General features: G+C 58.9%; 1 protein-coding gene across 1 annotated transcript; it reads left to right on the forward strand.

Moving 5' to 3' along the window:
• The first annotated feature begins 624 nt into the window (after positions 1-624).
• On the forward strand, positions 625-19,655 carry SUN2 (Sad1 and UNC84 domain containing 2). Its single transcript, XM_046012334.1, has 18 exons — positions 625-868; positions 3,653-3,811; positions 4,884-5,074; positions 5,428-5,556; positions 6,125-6,220; positions 6,613-6,706; positions 7,679-7,749; positions 10,311-10,435; positions 12,346-12,600; positions 12,965-13,042; positions 13,456-13,499; positions 13,983-14,148; positions 14,470-14,691; positions 14,991-15,075; positions 15,473-15,588; positions 15,736-15,903; positions 16,258-16,350; positions 17,998-19,655. The coding sequence occupies exons 2-18, from the start codon at positions 3,690-3,692 to the stop codon at positions 18,109-18,111; spliced, it is 2,169 nt and encodes a 722-aa protein (XP_045868290.1). The 5' UTR covers positions 625-868; positions 3,653-3,689; the 3' UTR covers positions 18,112-19,655.
• The last annotated feature ends 817 nt before the right edge of the window (positions 19,656-20,472 follow it).

The raw sequence follows: 20,472 nt of genomic DNA on the forward strand, positions 1-20,472 counted from the left end.
CTCTATGAACCGGTTTCCTGATCTCTAAAGTGGGCGCAGAAAGCCTGGCTAAAAGGGCCATTACGCATGCGCCAGGCGTTCCGCAAGCCTTCAACAACCGGAGGAGGGGCCACTAAGGGCTAACGACTTGCTCCCCCTCCAGATGGGCCTGAGGCCAGGGGTCTTGTACTCCCCTTGCTCCCCACTTCCCCGGGCCATCCTCAGAGAGGCTGTCTCCCCCGTCAAAATGCCTTTAAGGCCCTGGCACCCCGGCTGGCGGAGTCGGCTTGCGGAGCACTGGGACGCCGCGGCCAGTAGGTCACTGGTGGGACGAGGCGCAGGGGCAGCGCTGGGGGCGGGATCAGGTGTTTAGCACCACAAAGCCCGGAGTCAAGTGCGCAGTCAGGCCCGGCGGCCGACCCCCACCTGCGGGCTCCAGCAGCGTCCTCCAGCGGCCGCCGCCGCCCCCGCGCCTCCCACGCGCGGACTCCAGGAGAGGCGCACGGGGTCCCCCGGGCCCACGCGGCGGGCGGAGCGAACCGGAGCCTTTGTGTTCAAACCGCCCAATGGGCGGTGGCAGTGGGCGGTGACACGGGCGGGGCCCGGCCAATGGGCCGCGGCCTGTCAGCGTTGATTGGCAGGCGCACACATACACACTCGGCCACGCGCGCGCCGACCGGCCCCACTCGCGCAGCGCGGTTCTGCGCGGGTCGCATTGTCTGCCGCGCCGTCCCGCCCGCTGGCCTCGTCCGGCGCCGCCGCTGCCCGCACGCCCCGGGCCTCTCACCGAGCACCGCTCGCGGGATTCCGACGCGGGAAGGGGGCGCGCCCGGGCGGCGCAGCGGGCCTCGCACGCCCCCGGCCCGGCGCGGAGCAGCCGCGGCAGCAGGTAACCGCCGGCCGTGGGCCTCCGGCGGGTGGACGTGCGGGGCAAGGGCGCGGGGCCGGCCTCGCCCGCCTCTCCGCGGGCCCCGGGCTCCGGGTGCGCCGACTCCGGGGTCAGCGTCGGGCCGCTCCGGCCAGGGCCGAGCTGCCCAGGCCTGGTTCTTCCTCTCCGGGCCAAGCTGGGCCGGGCTCCAGCCCCGCCCGGCGCACGCCCCTGGGCCGGTCGGGAAGGGCCAGCGCCGCGCCGGGGCCAGCCGCCCTGACTCATCTCCGCAGCCCGCCCACTGGCCGGCGCGGAGGGCGGATGTCTCCAGGCGGGACTTCCCCGCGCAGGACCTCCCCGCGAGGAGGAGAGCGACAGCCGGGCCACCTCCGACCGGCCCAGGGCAGTGCCCGTGTTTTCGTGCCAGGCAGGCAGTTTCCAGGGACAGACAGTTCCCTGCCTCTGCCTGTCAGACTCTGGGAATAGGAGGAAGGCCCATTTTGTTCCGTTCTTAAAAAAAGAAACCAAACAAATAGGAGGCGGGAGTGTGACTTAGAGCGGCAGGGAAGGCGCGTGGTTGGTTTAAAAAAAAAAAAAAAAATCAAATGCCTGTGGGTTCAGCCCGTAGGGAAAATGGAAGGGAGAAGGGCGTTAGCACCTGGAGCGTTTTACAGGTCCCACGAGGGAAAGTAGTGTGAAAACCCCCCATGGAAGATGCCGCAGGTCTAGGTTAAGTCTGCAGACTGGCGGAATCCCGCCATCTAAGTTTGTGGCTGGAGGGTGGGGGATGTGGGGGAAGGTGCAGTTGAGAAAAGGATGTGGTTCAGCTTGGTGGTGGGGAGGGATGTTGTGTTGGAGGGTTTCTTAACTGGTGTGTTTGTATTGGGGAGGGTGGGTTCTATTCTGATATGCAAAAGATTTGAGCTCCCTGAGGCTCTTGTTTTGGAGGATTCCGGCCTTGACCTTTCTCACCTTTGAAGCCCAGACTCAGTTGCAAACTGCCTGCCTGCTACCAGAACTGCGGGAAAGATGGGGAGGGTGGAGGAGGGTACCGACTGCTCTGTTTTCACCAGCCCCTTCCACCGGACTTGCTCTGTCTGAATATTTATATTCTTGCCAACTGCGTCCTGAGTTTGGCAGAAACATTGTTTTGTTTCTGTCCCAGGGTGAAGGCTTCATTCCCTTCAGCCCACAGGGTTAGGAGGAGGAGCGTATCTGGAGCTTTCAGGTGGGAAGGGCCGTGGAGGGGTGGAATTACCTTATAAGGAGTGGAATAAGGACAAGAACCCAGGCCAACTTCCTTCTTCTGCTATTACCAATCAGTCCCTTTACCAACACTGGCTAAAAACCACGGAGGGATGCCAAGTGGGCATCCTACCTGGGAGGATGCCAGTAAGACCAAGACATGGAACTGCTTGTTTTTTTCAGAAGAGAACTTTCTAGAATTCTCCAGCTGGACTAACCAGACCTTCTGGTTTCCAGTCTTGAGTTGGGAAATTGCTAGAGTCGGTGCCCTCTATACGACACAGGGAACAGTTTTAAGTATCACCCAGGAAGACCAGAAGGGATAGTAAGTCACAGGTACTGAGGACTCTTGAGGGGGCCCCACGTGTAACAAAGACTCTGTAACGTGGGCAGGCAAGGGCACCACGTTGAGACTCTTCACGTTGGTCATCTAGGATTTTGAATTTGGGGTTTTTTTTTTTGTGTGTGTTGTTTTAATCTCTGGAAGGCTTCTTAGTCCTCTAGTTGTAGAGCCCTGCCTTTTGCCTGGTTTCCTCTCCTTGGCCTCCTCTCAGTCCTCCATATCCATTCCAGAGCCCTGAGTTCTCACCCCACACGCTGACTTGTTCCCTCCTGCAGAGACGACCTAATCCCACCCCTGGAGCTCAGTCTCCCCGTTTTGTTTGTTAACAAGTATTGTTGTGTGACAGCTCTGTCTACAGCCTGTTCCGAGCATTTTTGAGTCTATTCAAGACCCTAGTTGGGGACACATGACACATTCCGAAAGCACCTTGAAAACTTTATCGTAGAGGGGAAAGACCCAGGCCGTGCCACCTGTCGTTCATAGGCTAGGTGACAGTGGGCAAGGTCACCGATCCCCCTCCCCCACCCCGGTGTCCCAGGGTGCTCTCTTGGACGATGGCAGTAACCGTGTCTCCCATGCTCACAAGGATCAGAGATGGCCGTGAGGAGCCAGGTACCTAGGAGGCCTTTAACAAAGCATTTTGTCATCATCATCCCAGTCCTATCAGGATGTTGTCACTGGGGGGGATACAGCACACAGACCCCTTCAGGGACTTACTAGGAGAAAGTTTTCTCCAGTCCAAGTTGGAGTGGCACCCTGAATCAGTATAGCCACAAGGCAAAGAAAGCGTGTCCCCTCCAAGAGAAGGCGCTGGAATGAGCTCGCACACAGCTCTGGGGGGAGGGCAGCATGGAGGGCTGGGCGAGGGAGCAGCGATCAGAGGCATTCGGTTAGCGCTGGGGTGGGGTGCCTGTGGTGTCCTGGGTGCTCTACTGTGGGCCAAAGGTTGCAGAAGGTCCGGTTCTGCCTCACGTGCAGCACAGCATCCAGTAAGCGGAAAACAGGAGAAGCTTGTAGAAAGCACCAGGAGAGGACTTCCGGGGCCTGAGTGAGCCCGAGGCTGGGCAGGGACACCAGCAGGTTGGGTGCCGGCTGCCCCATGTCCCCACCCGTCAGGCTGGGTCGAATGCCCAGGGACGGGTGGGCTGGTCCCTGGGAGCCAGGTCCCCAGGGAGGCGCTGAGGACAGCCCTCACGTGGCCTCCTTTCTCTCCCAAGAGTCTCTTCAGGAGGAGGGTCCCCAGCCTGCCTTGCCATGTCCCGCCGAAGCCAGCGCCTCTCGCGCTACTCCCAGGGTGATGATGACGGTGGCAGCAGCAGTGGTGGCAGTTCGGTGACGGGAAGCCAGAGCGCCCTGTTTAAAGACAGTCCTCTCAGGTAAGGGATTGCCGTCGCCCTCCCCTTTCCCCACCGTGGATCACTCTGAGCAGAGCAGAGGACTCGGGCAGGTCGCCGCGCTGCGTCTTCCCATTGTCACCTCAGCGGGCAGGGACCAGATGCCCTCTTCAGTTGAGCAGGAACCTTCACACCTGTGAGGATGCCAGGACGTAGCCCCGCTGTTCCTTCTCCCTCTGTTGTAAGCCCGGCCATTGCCCTCATGTTCAGAGGACAGGACGTGGGGAGAGGCAGCTTCAGGATTAGAAACCCCAAAAAGGGGGCGCCTGGGTGGCTCAGTGGATTAAGCCGCTGCCTTCGGCTCGGGTCATGATCTCAGGGTCCTGGGATCGAGCCCCGCATTGGGCTCTCTGCTCCGCGGGGAGCCTGCTTCCTCCTCTCTCTCTGCCTGCCTCTCTGCCTACCTCTCTGCGTACTTGCGATCTCTCTCTGTCAAATAAATAAATAAAATCTTTAAAAAAAAAAAAAAAAAAAGAAACCCCAAAAAGCCAGAAGCCCCAAAAGCCAAGTGGGGTTCACAGGAGCCCCTTCTGCTATGGATGGGCGTGCCCTTCTGGCCCTCGTCCCCAGGCCCCCGTGTATGGTCTAGGGCTACAGCAGGTGAGGCCCACATCGGAGAGGCACGGTGAACGAGCTGAACCAGGTGCCTGCCCCGTCCTGCCCCGCTGACAGATAGTGGGACCACATAGCAGCTCTCAAGGCTTCTGCTAGTCCCGGGAGGCCCCATCGGGTTGGTCTGGGTTTCCAGGGGTGGGAGAAATCGCTACTGCGGTTAAGAAGCCCAAGAGGAAACTGGCTTCGAGGTTAGGGACCTGGCTTTGAATCCTGACCCCATCACCTAACTGCGGTGACGCTGAGAGACAGTGGGAGCGGAGGAAGCACCTGTGGTTGGCACCTAGCTGGGAAGCGGTTTCCTAGCAACGGGGCTGACCCCGCCCCCCCCCCCCCCCCCCCCCCACGAGAGGCGGGCAGAGCGGCTTGCTTTCCTGTTCCTGACTGGGCTCACCTGACTGTTTCCTGCCTCCCGGCTCCTGGCTGACCACCCCCCGCCCAGGACCCTGAAGAGGAAATCCAGCAACATGAAGCGCCTGTCCCCAGTGCCCCAGCTGGGCTCCTCCTCTGATGACCACACCTCCTACTACAGCGAGTCGGTGGTCAGGGAGTCCTACTTCGGCAGCCCCCGCGCCTCCTCCCTGGCCAGGAGCTCCATCCTCGACGACCACCTGCACAGTGAGCCCTACTGGGGTGAGTATCTGAGACCTTCTCGGGCTTTGCTTCCGGTGGAAACGTAAGGTCCCAAGTGTCCCCTGAGTGGGTTCCTCACGACTGCTGGGCCAGAGGAGGGGCTCGCCGTCTTCAGAAACCCTCGGAAGGGGAGCCGAGTGTCTGAACTCGCAGGCCACATCAGACAGCGAAGCCCTCACGGGGCTGCTCCCGGCCAGAGACCCTCCTCTGGACCCAGGGAGCTCAGGAGAAGCGAAGGGCAGTGCCGTCTGTCTGTTGGAGGTGCTTCTTGGGGTGTCCCCACGAGGCCCTCTGGCACAGCCTCCTGGGAGCAGCTCTCGGCCCCTGGAGAACCCTGTGCTCTTTCCTGACAGGTGAGGACCTGCGGGTCCGCAGGAGGAGAGGCACGGAGAGCAGCAAACTCAACGGGCTTGCCGAGAACAGGAGCTCCGAGGACTTCCTGGGGTCCTCTTCGGGCTACTCTTCCGAGGATGACTTTGCAGGTAGGCCAATGCCTGGGCTGGTGGGGGGGAGGGAGATGATGGGGGAGACCCGGGGATGGGGTCCCCTGACAGCCCGAGAGAGTGTGGTATCTGGCAGGCTTCTCCACAGACCAGCCGGGCATCCGCCCGTGCCACTGTGGCTCCCGAAACGCAGGCCTGGGGTGGCCCTTGACACACCGTGGCTGCCCTGTCCCCACCTGTCGGAGTAGCCTGTGGTCGGCGTCATCGTGTTTGACTTGTTTCCAGCAAGTACTTAACGTGGGGCTTCACGTCGAGGAGGGGCTCTACCCCTTTAGTCTAGCTGGGAACGGTGGTCTGAAGGACGGCTGGCGAGGAGAGGGACGCAGATGAGAGGCCCAAGGGAAATAAAATGTCAGAAACCTACCTCTTCGCTCCTTTAACGGGCGTTTACTGACTTAGATGCCATGCCCGTGTGATGCTCCCGGGATGCAGAGGAGAATGATGGGGGGCTCCGCTCACAGTCTAAAGGAGACAACTGATAGGCAGTCTCCCCGTCCTGGGCCTGTGAGAGTGAGGACAGACTGAGCTGTGGCCTCTGTCCCGGCAGGCTACTCGGAGACGGACCACCACAGTTCGGGTTCACGGTTAAGGAACGCCGTCTCCTGGGCAGCCTCTTGTCTCTGGACGCTTGTCACTTCTCCAGGTGGGTGCTGGCTCCTCTGTGCGCCATTATTTCCATTCTCTACAGCTGCCCCTTCCCCCAGCTTCTCTCGGGGATGGGGCAGCCCATCGAGAGACTGTCAGGCCATCAGGGAAAGCTCATTCTAGAATAATCCACGGAGACCAGGAGCCGCAGTAACACTCGAGCCTTCTCGGGGTAGCTGCAGCTGTGGAGCTGGATGGAGGGCGTTGGCGGACTAGGCAGGTGGGATCAGAGGGACGGGGTCACCTCGGACGGGACAGAGGTGCTGCGGCAGCTCAGTGCTGGGGGTCGGGGCAGAGAGGGCGGCAGGTGGACAGAGCGGTGATCTGAAACCATGACCTGCAGGCCACTGGCTCAGAGTGACACTTAGGACTTGCTGGTCCCTCTTCTAGGCCGGCTCTTTGGCCTCCTCTACTGGTGGGTTGGCACAACCTGGTACCGCCTGACCACAGCTGCCTCCCTTCTCGATGTCTTCGTTTTGACCAGGTGAGCGCGACCCCCACTTTGAAAGGAACCCGGAAGCCCAGGGACAGAAGGGACCAAGAAAGCTCCTAAACCCATGTATGCTCTCTCTGAAGGTGGCCGTCCCAGTTCACACGTAGCTTTTATCACTGAGCAGGGAGCGGACCCCCCCAGACCAGCCCCTCTTTGCCCGGCAGATGAGGGGCCTGGGTCAGGTGTTGTTTCCCAAACCAAGAGCTCTTCAGGGAGGATTCTGGAACTCCAGGTTCCTGTTCCTTAGAATGTTTCTGCTATAATGCCAGCCCCCTCTGGCCACTTCCGCGTCTGCCGAGCACGGCCTTCCTCCTGCCGGTCAGGTTTTAGGCTCCAGCCAGCAAGTGGTGTGGCTGAGAAGGTTGGGCTTTCCTCTTGGCCTCATGGCAGTCTAGAACCCAGTGTTCTCTGAGGCGTGTTTCCAAAGCCAGGAGTAGGTGCTGCGTGAAGCGGCTGTGGGTTTATTTCCCAAATCCCGGACCCAGCAGAGCCAGGAAAGACCGAGCCGGGAAGTCAGGGTCCTCTGGCTGTAATCCTGGCTCGATGGCTGGCCAGCTGGGCTGAGCAGAGGGCCAGGGGTGGATCTGTGTCACCAAAAGAAGGTTCCTCATTTTCTAAAAGAATGTTGTTTAAGGAGTTCTGTTGGTTTTTTTTTTTTCCCTAGAATTGCTTGCTTAGAGGATCTCTGTATATGAAAAGGTTTTTCAGAGACCCCACTTTGTTTTTAAATAACATCCATAAAATTCAGTGTCAGAATTCTCCCCATTATTCCAAGAAAGTAAACTTCTAAAGTGTCCAAACCACACCAGGGAAGAAGGGGCACTTCAGGGCACCCCGTCCAGCTCTAGTTTTGTGCTTGGGAAAAGCCTCTGCAGACTCCCCGTGGGGATTGAGGGGCCCGAATGCCCTCTTGACACCTCTGCGCCCCCTCTCCCCGCCCCGCTGTCCCCTCCTGTGGTCTAGGCGCTTCTCATCTGTGAAGACATTCCTGTGGTTCCTCTTGCTGCTGCTGCTCATGACTGGCCTGACCTACGGTGAGCTTGCCAGGGGTTGCGGGGGCGGGGTAGGATGAGTGTGCCAGCTGGTGAGCCAGAGGGGCAGGGCAGGGTGTGGGTGGGGGGTGGCCCTGAGCGGAGGTGTGAGAACCAGAGGGATGGTGATGACCTACAGGAAAGGGAAGGAGGCAGGACGAGTGGGATCAGACGGAGGCTGGGCAGCTCCCAGTCCCTGGCCCAGTCCCGTCTGGCTCTCCCAGGTCCTCACTGACCCATGCGGCATGCTCAGGGCACCCAGTGGGTGAAAGGGGATATGCCCCGGTTCACTGATTTTTGTCCTGTTTGGGTGGCTGCTCTGGACTGCCTTGGCATGTCTAGAACATTCTTGGAACCATGTGGCTGGGGACCTGTCCTGGTATAGGAGCACTGTTCCTAGTAGTCATTTTCCCTTCATTCAAAAGCAGGACATTGTCTGGGTGAGTGAATTTCTTGTTATCACATCTGGTTCAATCTTTAGCTATCTTGGAGATCAAAACGATTAAGTAGTAAAGAGAAGCTTGCCCTTTTATACTAAGAAAGCTCATTTACAAGATGCTTGACGTTGTTCCAGTCTCTATCCTAGGATGATCTTGTGTGTTTTATGTGGTTGTAACCATTGTGTGTATGTATTGTGTGTTCAGCTTGTAATGGACCAGCGCCACTGGGGGCTCACAGTTCCACAGGAGCTGCCTCTATGGCATCCGGGCTGTTTTAATGGTTGTGCCCATCTACAATTAATTGATAGAGACCGTGCTTTATTCTATTTTTAGAGTTGATTTTTTTTTTAAGCTTTTATTTATTTGAGAGAGAGAGCAACAGAAATGCGAGAGAGAACACGAGTGGGGAGGAGAGGGAGATGCGGGGCTGGATCCCAGGACCCTGGGATCATGACCTGAGCGGAAGGCAGATGCTTAGCCAACTGAGCCACCCTAGGGAGCGCCTAGGGTTAGTTTTATAGGGTTAGCGTCGCCTCAACTTGTATTTATTGAATAACGAGGTAGAAAATTTTTCCAAGTGTTGATTTCCTTTTTGTTTCCTGTTACAAGAACAGCTTGTTCACGTCCAGTGGAAACTGGGCATCACCCGTAAAATAACAATGATCTTTTACAATCGGATCGTGCTTTGTTCACGGGTTACCTCCGCTGAGTTTCACCGCGGCCTCGCGGGGTTGATGGAGCTCTCCCGGTGGTGTCATGGAGAGGCACGTGGACAGTGTGAAAGGCCGGTGGGGCGGCCTGCACACGGAGGGGAGTGCAGGAAGTGAGGCATGTCCAGAGGGACTGACTGAAAGTCTGGTGGGCGTGTGCTTCCCGCCGTGCTTGCTGAGTGGCAGCTGAGGTCCTACTCGGATGGACACCCATACGGCTTTTCAGGTGCCCTCACCACCGCCCCCCGCACAGACACGCGTGTGCAAGCTCAGGAGCAAATGCTCCACAAGCACGTGACCCCTAGAGCAACATGCACGTGTCACTGTGGCTGTGGCCATCTTAGGCTGAAAGCACCTTCTCTTAGCAGGTGTCTTGTTTTAGTGATTCTCAGTCACAATCTCCATGGGAGTTCCCTGGGGAGCTTGTTTTTTGTTTGTTTGTTTTTATAAATAGCATCTCTGCCCGGCAAGGAGCCCAGTGGTGGACTTGAACTCATAACCCTGAGATCAAGAGTCAGACACTTAACCAACGGAGCCATCTAGGTGCCCTTTTAAGCTTTTAAAGACTTAAAAGAGCTTTTAAGACTCATCTACAGGGGCAGCACGGTGGCTCAGTTGATTGGGCATCCAGCCCGATCATCTTGGTTTCAGCTTAGGCCATGATCCCGGGCTTGTGGGATCAAGCCATGTATCAGGCTCTGAGCCTCCGCACAGAGTCTGCTTCTCCCGCTCCCGACTCCTTGCTCTCTCTCCAAAGTAAATAAGTAAAATCTTTTAAAAAACAAAAACACCTCACCTACAGAGGGAGCCCCCAGACCAGTGAGTTCATGCTCTAGAGAGTGGGGCCAGATGTCTTGTATTTTGTTTTTTTATTTTTTTTAAAGATTTTATGTATTTATTTGACAAAGAGAGATCACAAGTAGGCAGAGAGGCAGGCAGAGAGAGAGGGGGAAGCAGGCTCCCCGCCGAGCAGAGAGCCCGATGTGGGGCTGGATCCCAGGTCCACGAGATCATGACCCGAGCCGAAGGCAGAGGCTTAACCAACTGAGCCACCCAGGAGCCCCGGTATTTTGTATTTTAGAAGCTTCCTGGGTGATTCTGATGGCAGTTGAAGGTGGCCATTGGTTCTGTCTGGGATCATTCCTAGCTCATTACAGCCACGTTTTCCGAGTTTTGCCATCCAGAGAAAGATGAGGGCTCTCGAGGGATGTGAGAACGCACATACTCCGGAACAGTCCGGTAGAAGCCTCCATCTGAGAATGACGGGGACCTCCATCCTGATTTCCAGCAGAAAGCCAGTGCACAGGAACGACAGGCTACCAGGAATCCGATTGACTGGGCCGCCGTCTCCAGCAGCTTGTGCCTTCTTGCACACGCCCACCGGCCCGGATAACCCCCTCTCCTCTGTGTACAGGTGCTTGGTATTTCTACCCCTACGGGCTGCAGACCTTCCACCCTGCTCTGGTTTCCTGGTGGGCAGCGAAGAGCAGCGGCAGGCAGCAGGACGTGTGGGAGCCCGGAGACTCCTCTCACTTCCAGGTGAGGATCTGGGGGTCCTGGGTCCTCGCTCCGCCTCTGTGTGTGGCTGATTTCCCTGCCCTTAACACTTTACGGGGCTCTGAGAAGGGGCACGGTCCGCACCCTTGTTTCCCAGGACACCCCCCTCTCTGTTGTTTGGGTTGCAGGTACGGGTGCTTGTGCTCAAACAGGACTTCACACTGCCCTGAAAACACTGAAAAGCACTGAAAACTGAAGGAAAAAGAATGGGACAAGTCGTTTTGTCTACTTTTGTTCCTTTGCAGTATAATTTCATAAATGTTTACTAAGCATCCTTTACGAATAAGGCGATCACGTTGGTCAGTTACAAGTAAATCACCCCTAAAATCAGTGCCTTAAAACTACAAGCATTTGATTAGCTCCTGAGTCTGTGGCTCCTCTGGGTGGCTTCTCTGGTCTGAGCAAGGACAGGCTGGTCTAGGCTGGGCTCCCGCCGTGTCTGCAGCTGGCCCGTGCCTCGGTGGGGTGGGCTGTGCCCCACACCTGCTTCCTCGTGCAGCCGGTTCGCCTGAGCTTGTTCTCACTGTGGTTCCAGGAGAGCAAAATCGGGCCTAGATTCAGAACTGTCCCTTCCGCCACATTCGAGTCCGAAGGCCATCTCACAGCCAGTCTACGTTCTAAGAAGCGGACAGAGACCCGACCCCTTGCTGGGAGTGCCTGCAAGGCCACACTGCAGAGGATGCGGATACAGAGAGGAGGGGAGCCCAGGGGCCAGTTCTGCAGCCCAGGCTGTGTCCTCAAGGAGGCTGCAGTCCAGGGGTGGGGGGGTAACAAGTGTCCAGATAACCAGAGTGTGTGCGTGCGACAAGGAAAACTGAAAATTCTTTAGTCCCTAAATCTATTTGATTTTTGCTTGTATCTTGCCGAAGCTGATTGGGTAGCCATTTATTTTGGAGGATAATACTTTCCTGACCCTCATGTTATCATTTCATAAAACAATGACCTATTTTGGCATTAATAACTTGCCCTTTTGTAATCATTAGTAAGGATGTTAAATACAATTTCAGGACCAGCTTTTCTGTGAAAAGGGGGAGGAAATCTTTGTGCTTGCTTGTATGTGCAGAGACAGGACTGAAAATCGTTGCTTTGTTCGGGAGTGGGTGGTGGCTGAGGGCACCAGGTGGATAGGGACACAGGTTAGGAGAGTGACCCCTTACTGTTTGCTTTTTGAGTCCTGCACATGTACGGCCTACTTAAAAATTTTTAAAAATCAGAAGCAGCTTCTGCGCTCAAGAGGCTCCTGTCTTTATCTGACAGTTGACAGATGATATCTTCCCTTGACAAAGCTTTTTGTTTTCAAGCCAGCAAGTTTCTCAGAACTCGTGGCATGCTATCAGGAGCAACCCCCAAGTCCAAATGACTTCTACTCTGCTTCCTTTGTGGGCCTTCTAATTAAAGAGAAGAAAGAAAGCCTTTTCCAATTATTTTGTCTTTTAGCCCCGCTTCTCTTGGACAGACCTAGTGGGAGCTGCTGAAGTCAGCAGCTGAACCCCTTAGCCCCTCACTTTCTGGCCTGTGCACCCATGCAGCCGAGGAGGGGGCTGGGGTCAGCCCGGCAGGCCACCCAGCCCCTCGCAGGTCTCTCCTCGCTACGTCCCCACTCACTTGGCCGAGGCCCACTCCTCCTTGGGGACCAGACCCTCTGGGTCACGTGTGTCCAGCATCCTGTGCTGAATGGTCACACCACAGGTCAGCAGCCTTATGGCACCCCGGCTGCCTGCTGGTGTCCCCCCACCCCCCACCTGCCAGGCACAGAGCATCCTCCGAGCCAGTCCTTTGAGCCAGCATGGGTTCACATTTACACGTTGCTGGGATTCCCTTCCCTTTCTGTTGGGGAAGCACTGTCGTGCCAGGTCCCTCACCTCTGTGGCTTTCCCTCCCCACCCCACCAGGCTGAGCAGCGCATCTTGTCCCGGGTCCACTCTCTGGAGCGGCGCTTGGAAGCTCTGGCCGCAGAATTTTCCTCCAACTGGCAGAAGGAGGCTGTGCGGCTGGAGCGGCTAGAGCTGCGGCAGGGGGCCGCCGCCGGCGGGGGCCACGTGGGCCTGAGCCAGGAGGACACGCTGGCGCTTCTGGAGGGGCTGGTGAGCCGCCGTGAGGCTGCCCTGAAGGAGGACTTCCGCAGGGACACCGCCGCTCGGATCCAGGTCTCTGAGCGGGGCGGAGAGGCGCGTGGCTGGCACCGTGGGGGTGTGGGGTGGAGGGACGAGGCCCTGTGCACCCTGACATGACAGACAGCCCTGTGTCACCTGGCAGCAAGCTTCTCTAAGCCTTAGTTCCCTGTAAAACAGAGGCGCTCCGGGAGAGTGAGGCTGTAGAGTGCCGGGCACAGGAGGTGTGCGGTAGACATGGAGGGAGACGCGGGTTTCCAAGGGGCACCGGGGCAGAGCGGCTGGGAGCTGAAGTTCATAGACAGGCCTGGTTCAAGTTCCAGTCCCACCATGTCCTGGTTGTGAAGTTCCCTCCGCCTGTGTCTCCGGGAGTCCTGAGCCGCTCTCCTCTCTCTGACAGGAGGAACTGGCCACCCTGAGAGCAGAGCATCACCAAGACTCCGAAGACCTCTTTAAGAAAATTGTCCAGGCCTCCCAGGTCGGTGGGGCCCTTATCCTGTTCAACGTCTGCCCATGGCCTGAGACAGCATGGGTCTCCCGAAGGGGCTGCTTAGACACCAGCCGGGGTGGGGGTGCAGTCCCCTGACTGCCGGGGCCGAGTCCACGGGCCTCACAATGCTTTGCAGGGACATGCTGGGGCACACTTGAGGAAGGGTGGCTTTCAGGAGGCCTGCTGTGCTGGGTATAACGTGCCGAGTGCATGAGTGAGTGAATGAGTGAATGCCGAGGTGTAGCTCGGGGATTCTCCTAGGGACCCTGACCAGGCGGTTTAGGTTTGCAGGGGTGGGGCTGCGGGGAAACAAAGACTCCGAAGGGAGCAGGGCCTGCTCTGGGAGAGCGGTCGCTGTGAGCTTGGCATTTGCTGTATCTGGGCCTTCTTCCTGCTTACAGGAGTCCGAGGCTCGACTCCAGCAGCTGAAGTCTGAGTGGCAAAGGTAATGGGTGCCGCCGTGTGGCTTAGGCCTGCTCCTCCCCTCCCCGCACCCAGGCAGGCCTGGGGAAGAGCGCCCCAGAACAGAGGCGGGGGTGGTGGTGGCTGAAACCTGGCTCAGGAACAGCTGCTGAGAGCCTGGCGTCGGGTGCGAGAGAGGTTGGGTAGGGGAGGCACTGCCAGAAAAGGGGGATTTGTGGGCTCACGTGGAGGCCTACCGTTTTTTCTGCACACACGTGCAGGCTGCCTTCCCAGCCCCAGACATCCGGATGTGTGGAGGGTGGGAGAGGCCGAGGCCGACTGACTTAACGGACCTGGGCTTAGAAAGGGAACAGGATAAGAATTCATTCCTTGGGATCGTAGGCACCGGGGCTGTGCGGGAGATGGGCACACACTTCTGTCGGGAGCCAGTGAGGGGATCCTCTTGTGTTCCTTGTCACGGCCTCACCCCTCACCGGAGACTCCTCTCTCCTCTCTTTGGGAGTAGGATGACCCAAGAGGCCTTCCGAGAGAACTCGATGAAGGAGCTGGGGCGGCTGGAGGGCCAGCTGGCAGCCGTGCGGCAGGAGCTGGCGGCCCTGAGCCTGAAGCAGAGCTCGGTGGCAGACCAAGTGGGCCTCCTGCCCCAGCGGCTGCAGGCCGTGAGGGATGACGTAAGTTGGAACCACGCAAGGGCCCTGCTGAACAGCCTGTCCTCTGAGGGCGTCGGTCCTAGGAGCCCACACGGCCGAGAGCCCGATCGTCCCGCCGGCCCCTGCCGGGGCCTTGGCACAGATGGGCTCGCTTCCGCAGGACTTCTTCCCGTTTTGTTTTCAGTGACGTGGAGGGGCGTGCTGGGCCGGCCCTCCCCTCCCGGGCTGGCTTGTGCTCCTTCCCTACCCGCTCCACTCAAGCCGGCTACCGCCCTGGCCTGGGCCGCCAGAGCAACAATGTCCCTGTGAAGCTCCTCAGAGACCCTTTGTTTCGGTCCGTAGGTGGAGTCTCAGTTCCCTGCCTGGGTCAGTCAGTTCCTTCTCCGAGGCGGGGGAACCCGCATGGGGCTCCTGCAGCGAGAGGAGATGCCAGCTCGGCTGCAGGAGCTGGAGAGAAAGATCCTCGCCCACGTGGCCGAGATGCAGGGCAAGTCCGCGAGGGAGGCCGCGGCCAGCCTGGGGCTGACGCTGCAGAAGGAAGGCGTCATCGGGGTGACGGAGGAGGTGAGGACTGGGTGGCCCCCGGAACAGCCCCACCCCTGACACAGCGGTATCTTCCCTGGGAGCCACAGACCCGCACGGTCCCACACTGTCGGCTTTCTGGTATGTTCCAAAGCCCAAGGGACATGCGAGAAGCTCTCCTGTGGGCTTTGGGACTGGTCGGGGGGGGGGGGGACATCGAGGGACGTGGCACATGTGGCTGGACGCCAGTGTGTGGTGCAGGCGGGGAGGGGCCCCCAGGGAGGGCGCTCAGGTGGACAAGTCTGCAGCTCTTGGCAGCCGCCCCGGGGGGCTTCCTTTAGCAGGTGCAGCGCATCGTAAACCAAGCCCTGAAGCGCTACAGCGAGGACCGCATCGGGATGGTGGACTACGCTCTGGAATCGGGAGGTGCGTGTGACTCCCCCCCCTTTGGCAGAGCTGAGATCCCCGTGCCGGCAGGCCCTCTAGCATCGGCCCGGGCGGCCGTGGTGCTGGGGCTGGGGCTTGAGATCAGCACACTGTCACTCACAGCAAAGGCTAGTGAAGAAGCGTGGAGAAGTCTGGGGGAAGAGAACACCGTTGTTGGCCAGGGAGAGGCTGACTCTCGAGTACTCTGTAGTTGGATAGAGCTGAGCAACAGACGGGGCCCGGGGCACGTGCCCGCCATCCTCAGCACCTGGCAGCAGCCATCCCCACCTGGTGCCCTGGGCTGGCGAGACGCACTGGCGTCTGGGTCTCCCACCCCCGCCCCCCACTGCTGGGGTCCAGCTCTGGGTGCCCACACTGCCTTGCTTTCCTGTCTCAGGGGCGAGTGTCATCAGCACCCGCTGTTCTGAGACCTACGAGACCAAGACGGCCCTCCTCAGCCTCTTCGGCATCCCCCTGTGGTACCACTCCCAGTCCCCCCGAGTCATTCTCCAGGTAGGCACCCAGAGAGGGCAACAGCAGGGGCCCCGAGCAGTCACCCGTATAGCTGGCGGACTCCCATCTTGGATCACCACGAGCTGCGCTCAGGGTGGGCTGTCTTTGTCACCGGCCCTGTGCTGACCCAGCTGCCTTCCCCTGCAGCCAGACGTGCACCCAGGCAACTGCTGGGCCTTCCAGGGGCCCCAGGGCTTTGCCGTGGTTCGCCTGTCTGCCCGCATCCGCCCCACTGCTGTCACCTTAGAGCACGTCCCCAAGTCCTTGTCGCCCAACAGCACCATCTCCAGTGCCCCCAAGGACTTCTCCATCTTTGTGAGTACCTTTTGGCGGGGTGGGGAGTGGGGCGGGGGGCGCGAGAGGCTACAGGACCCTGTCAGGCTCTACCGAGGATAAAGCTGGGATCTGTTCTTTGGGAGGAAGGAAGCGGATTTGGAGAACAAAGCGGCAGGGTGGGGAACGGTACCCCACTCCCAGTTACCGTAGGCTGCACTGGAAGAAACTAGGTCCAGGGCTCGGGCCCCCTACAGCCCCACCAAGGCTGCTGCCTGATCTGCTGGTGTGGGAAGGGACCGGTACGGGAGCAGGAAGGGAGAGCATTCCTTCCTGGGGGGCCAAGGCGCTCGTCTAAGTACAAGATTTTTCCTCCATCGCTTGTTCTCTTTTTAGGGGTTTGACGAAGACCTGCAGCACGAGGGGACACTTCTTGGCCAGTTCACCTATGACCAGGATGGGGAGCCCATTCAGACCTTCTACTTTCAGGTACAGGACTCTGCTGTGCGAGTGGACGTGGCCTGTTCGCTTTCCCACCCGCTCAGCAGACAGTTTCCGAGCACTTTGCCTGGGCTGGGCACCGGGGGTTCGGGGCAAGACAAAGTGCAGCCCCTGTCTCCCGAGAGCTCCAGGGGAACAGGGACAGCTGTCCAGGTGGCATGAGAGAAGCACCAGCTGGATGTCAGCACAGGGGAGGGGCCCAGCCCAGACACGGAGCATGGAGAAGCCTGCCTGGCCTCAGTGCAGCAGGACTGGGGTGTGCAGGTGGGGCGTTTGCCTCAACCTGAGGGGGCATCAGTCTCCCTGGCCCCTGTTAGAAATGCAGACTTCCACTCTCCACCCCAGGAGGTAGGCTGCTGGGTTCCAGTGGTCCTAAGGAATCAGTGTTCTGTTTTGGTTTGTTTTGACGATTTTATTTGAGAGAGCAAGTGAGCATGAGTGGAGGGAAGGGGAGAGGGGAGAAACAGACTCTCCACTGAGCAGGGAACCCAATGTGGGGCTCGATCCCGGGAGCCCGGGATCATGACCTGAACTGAAGGCAGATGCTTAACTGACTGAGCCACCCAGGTGCCCCGGGAATCTATGTTCTAACGAGCAGCCCCGAGTGAATGCTGTGCAGGGGGCTTGAGAGCTATAGCAGGGGTGAAGAACCAGACGAGGTGGTGAAGGGACAGTGGCGAGAAGGGAGGTCGGAGAGAGGCAGGCCTGGCTACCAGGCCAGACACCTTTGGCTCTGAGGGGCACTGCCCTGTCTCAGGCAGAGAAGTGACAAGACGTTGTAGTATCACTGTGACCGTGTGGAAACGGTGAATCGAGGGGACAAGACCAGTGAGGAAGTGGCTGCAGAGAGAGGGTGTGAGGAGGGAGAGGTGGATACACAGTCGGGAGGCCAAGGGTCCTGTCGGACAGAAGTGCGGAAGAGGGGCGGGGAGATGGCTCCCAGGAGCCAAGAGGCAGGCTACTGCAACGGGCTTTGGCCACCAAGTCTGAGGCACCTGTGGGCTGGTCCGGTGGAGCGATCAGGGCAACCAGACACGAAGACTGAGCGGTCAGCCCCAGGGAGGTAACTGAGGCAGCGGAGTGCCGGGGACTTCACCGGGATGGGTGCAGACAGAGCCTTTAGAAGGTAGAGGACAGGAGGCTGTGTGGAAGGCCAGAGGGAGACAGGAGGAGTAGGACAGCGCTGTGCCTACTGGCGTCAAACCAGGAGAAATGTGTTCCAAGAGCTCACGCAAAAATTGTGGCATTCTGAGCAAAGAGGACAGAGGCCTGAGAACTTGAGAGAGAAAAATCCTGCCCAGTTCAGAGTAAAAGGGTTCTTTCCCGGCATCAACATCAACCCCTTCATGAGGTAGTTTCTGTCCACTGACAGGAGTAGCCCCTGCGAATGTGTCAGTCTGGGATGAACCCCGCTGGTCCTCAGCTACGAGGCCATTTGTACGTGGCTGTGGCTCAGGGGCCCCCGGAGGACCTGTGAAGCCCCTGGGGCGCCGTGGCTCGCAGGCTGGACGCTCTGCTCCATGGGCTGCAGACAGGAGCTCTGAAGCCCACTTCTCCGCAGAGGCTGACGGGGCGGGGGGCTGTCTCCCTTCCTCCTGTCAGGCTTGAGGACTGAACCCCTTTTTCTTTACCCAGGACCCTAAAATGGCGACGTACCAGGTGGTGGAGCTTCGGATCTTGACCAACTGGGGCCATCCCGAGTACACGTGCATCTACCGCTTCCGGGTGCATGGGGAACCCGCCCACTGAGCCTTCTCTGCGCTGCGGCCAGCCAGCTGGGAGGCCAGCCCCTCTCAGCGTGTGCCCCTTTCTCTGGGAGTGGGAGAGCAGCACCCCTGCCACTTCCTCACATGCTTGACCAGCACAGACTTCCGGGAGCAGGAACCCCTGGCCTGATGGAGCTGAGAAGATGCAGGGCTGTCCTAGCAGCGGGACAGCTCGAGGTGGACAGCACGCTCCAGCGTCCTTTTCTTTGTCGTCTTTGTGCCAGGCACTGGGTGTCTACTTCCCCCTCTTGGAAGGGTGTATATATGTAGCATATCGTGGGGGACTGAGAGACAGGGAGAGAGGCAGTGAGTGGACAAGTCCCAGCAAAGGTGGGTGAAACCTGTCTGCCCTTTAACCAGGACGGGGGCTGGCACCGAGGGAGCTGCTGTTGGGAGGCGCGTGCATGAAGCAGGTGCCAAAGCCGTGGGTGGGCTGTAAGTGAGGGCCTGGGGCAAGTGAGCTGCTCCCAGTGGCGGGTGGGGAAGTGAGGCCTCCAGGAGGAAAATGCTCGTGGCGCAGGTTGGGATTGAGCCCGAGGCGGGAAGCTCCTTGTACAGGGCAGCCGGGCTCTTCCAGAAGTCTTAGTGCCATCGACCTAAGGGAGCTTGACCCGTGAGGTCCCCCAGAGGCCTTGCTACACTGTACTTGTTCTGGGTCAAAGTGGGCCCTTGGGCTTTCCATATCCCTCGAGGGTCTGGCTCTCATAAACCTCTGAGGGGTCAGGGGACCGGCCTGTCCGATTCCCCATCTGCTGGGGCTAGTTGCTTTCTCTCTCTCTCCTGATGCTGAGACCGAGGTCCACTCTGCTCCCCATTCCTGCTACGGCCTGCCTGTGTCCCAGAGCAAGCTTGTCACATTCCCCCAGGGTACAGGGAGCCCAGAGCAGTTTTTTGAGGCCAGAAGCAGCTGCGGTCAGCTTAAAAGGGTGGGGAGCAGGGTATGCCCCCAGCTCTCATGGTGGTCCCATGAGTATGATGGTGACATTGAAGTTGTCACAGTGGCAAGAGGTCTGTCTGCCGCGGGCCCCCATCCCAGTCAGGCCCGAGTGTAAGGGCCCTAATTCTCAGCTGCCCCCTCGGGACTCTTCCGGCTCCTGCTCAGTCTGTTTCCTTTCTAGCTCATTTTCTACGGGGGCGGCGGCATTCAGGGTGGTGGGCTGGGGGAAGGGAGGGCCCCGCTGTACTATGTATATATTCTTCAAGGTCTGATTCCTAACTGAAAAGCTTTGGGCTTGATCCCCAGCCCCGCTGCGTGGGGCTCCTCCTTACCCAGTTGCCGCAAGGGGCTGCTGTGGAGGCAGGCGCCCTGGGAGCAGGGCTAAGCCCTAGATGGGCTCCTGGGGGAGGAAGCTGGAAGGAGGACGAGGCCCAAGGCCACCTGCAGCCCGCTGGCTGCAGCCCAGCCCCGACAACCAGGTTTCATTTTGCGCTCTCCTGTCACAAATGCTGCACTATCGGTTCTGAATTTTTTTATCTCCAGATTCTAATTTATGCCTATGCAAAAAAATAAATTATGCCCAGGATTCATGGCGTGTGTAGTTTTTTATCTGGCCCTGGCACAGGGACTCTGCTCTGGGGAAAACGAGAGAGCGAACACTGAACCAAAATAATGCCCCAAAGACTGATCCTGAACTTCAGAAACCCTGGTTTCGCCACTAAAACCCAGCTGGGCTGGGGGAACGGGGCTTGAGGCTGGCCCCGCTCTGGGATGCTGGGCTGGGGCGGGGCGGAGAGGGATGTGGAGAAGGAGGGGAGGCGGCTTTATTCGCCCTCCCGGACATAGGGTGTAAGTGCGCAGCTTCGCCTGCATCTCTCGCTGCCACCTGAGCGGAAGGTAGGAATTACTGACCACGTCTGCCTTCAGCGTGGGACTGGACTCCATCGCGGGAACTGGACATTTGTCCCTTGCACCTATGCTGGGATGGCATAAGGAGACGGGTCCCCTGAAGAGCCAGAAGCTGCCAGCTCCGAGGGACCGGTCCTGGCCCTCCCCTTCCAGTATGTCCCCGGATTCGGTGCCTCCGAGGACCCGCCTGAAGGGCTGGGGTGCTTCCGCAGCCACGCTTTCCAACGTACGCTGCTCCTAACCATGGCACCTGATCCAGGGCCAGTGCCCACCACAGCTGGGAAAACAGGCTGGGACAGGTCAGAAGGGAGGGGTGGGGGTAAGCGGCCGCAGGAGCGGGCACTGGGCGCGGTACGAATCAGCACTGAGGCCTTGGGCCAGGTAACCCCTCAGCCCCCCGTGCCAGGAAAGAGCTGGTCCTATGGCTCACCCCAGTGACCGCTCCATCTTCGTGACTTCACACAACACCTGCTCTGCGTCTAGAACAGTCAATAAAGG

This window comes from Meles meles, chromosome 7 (genome assembly GCF_922984935.1).
Source record: "Meles meles chromosome 7, mMelMel3.1 paternal haplotype, whole genome shotgun sequence".
In the NCBI taxonomy this organism is placed as follows: Eukaryota; Metazoa; Chordata; class Mammalia; order Carnivora; family Mustelidae; genus Meles; species Meles meles.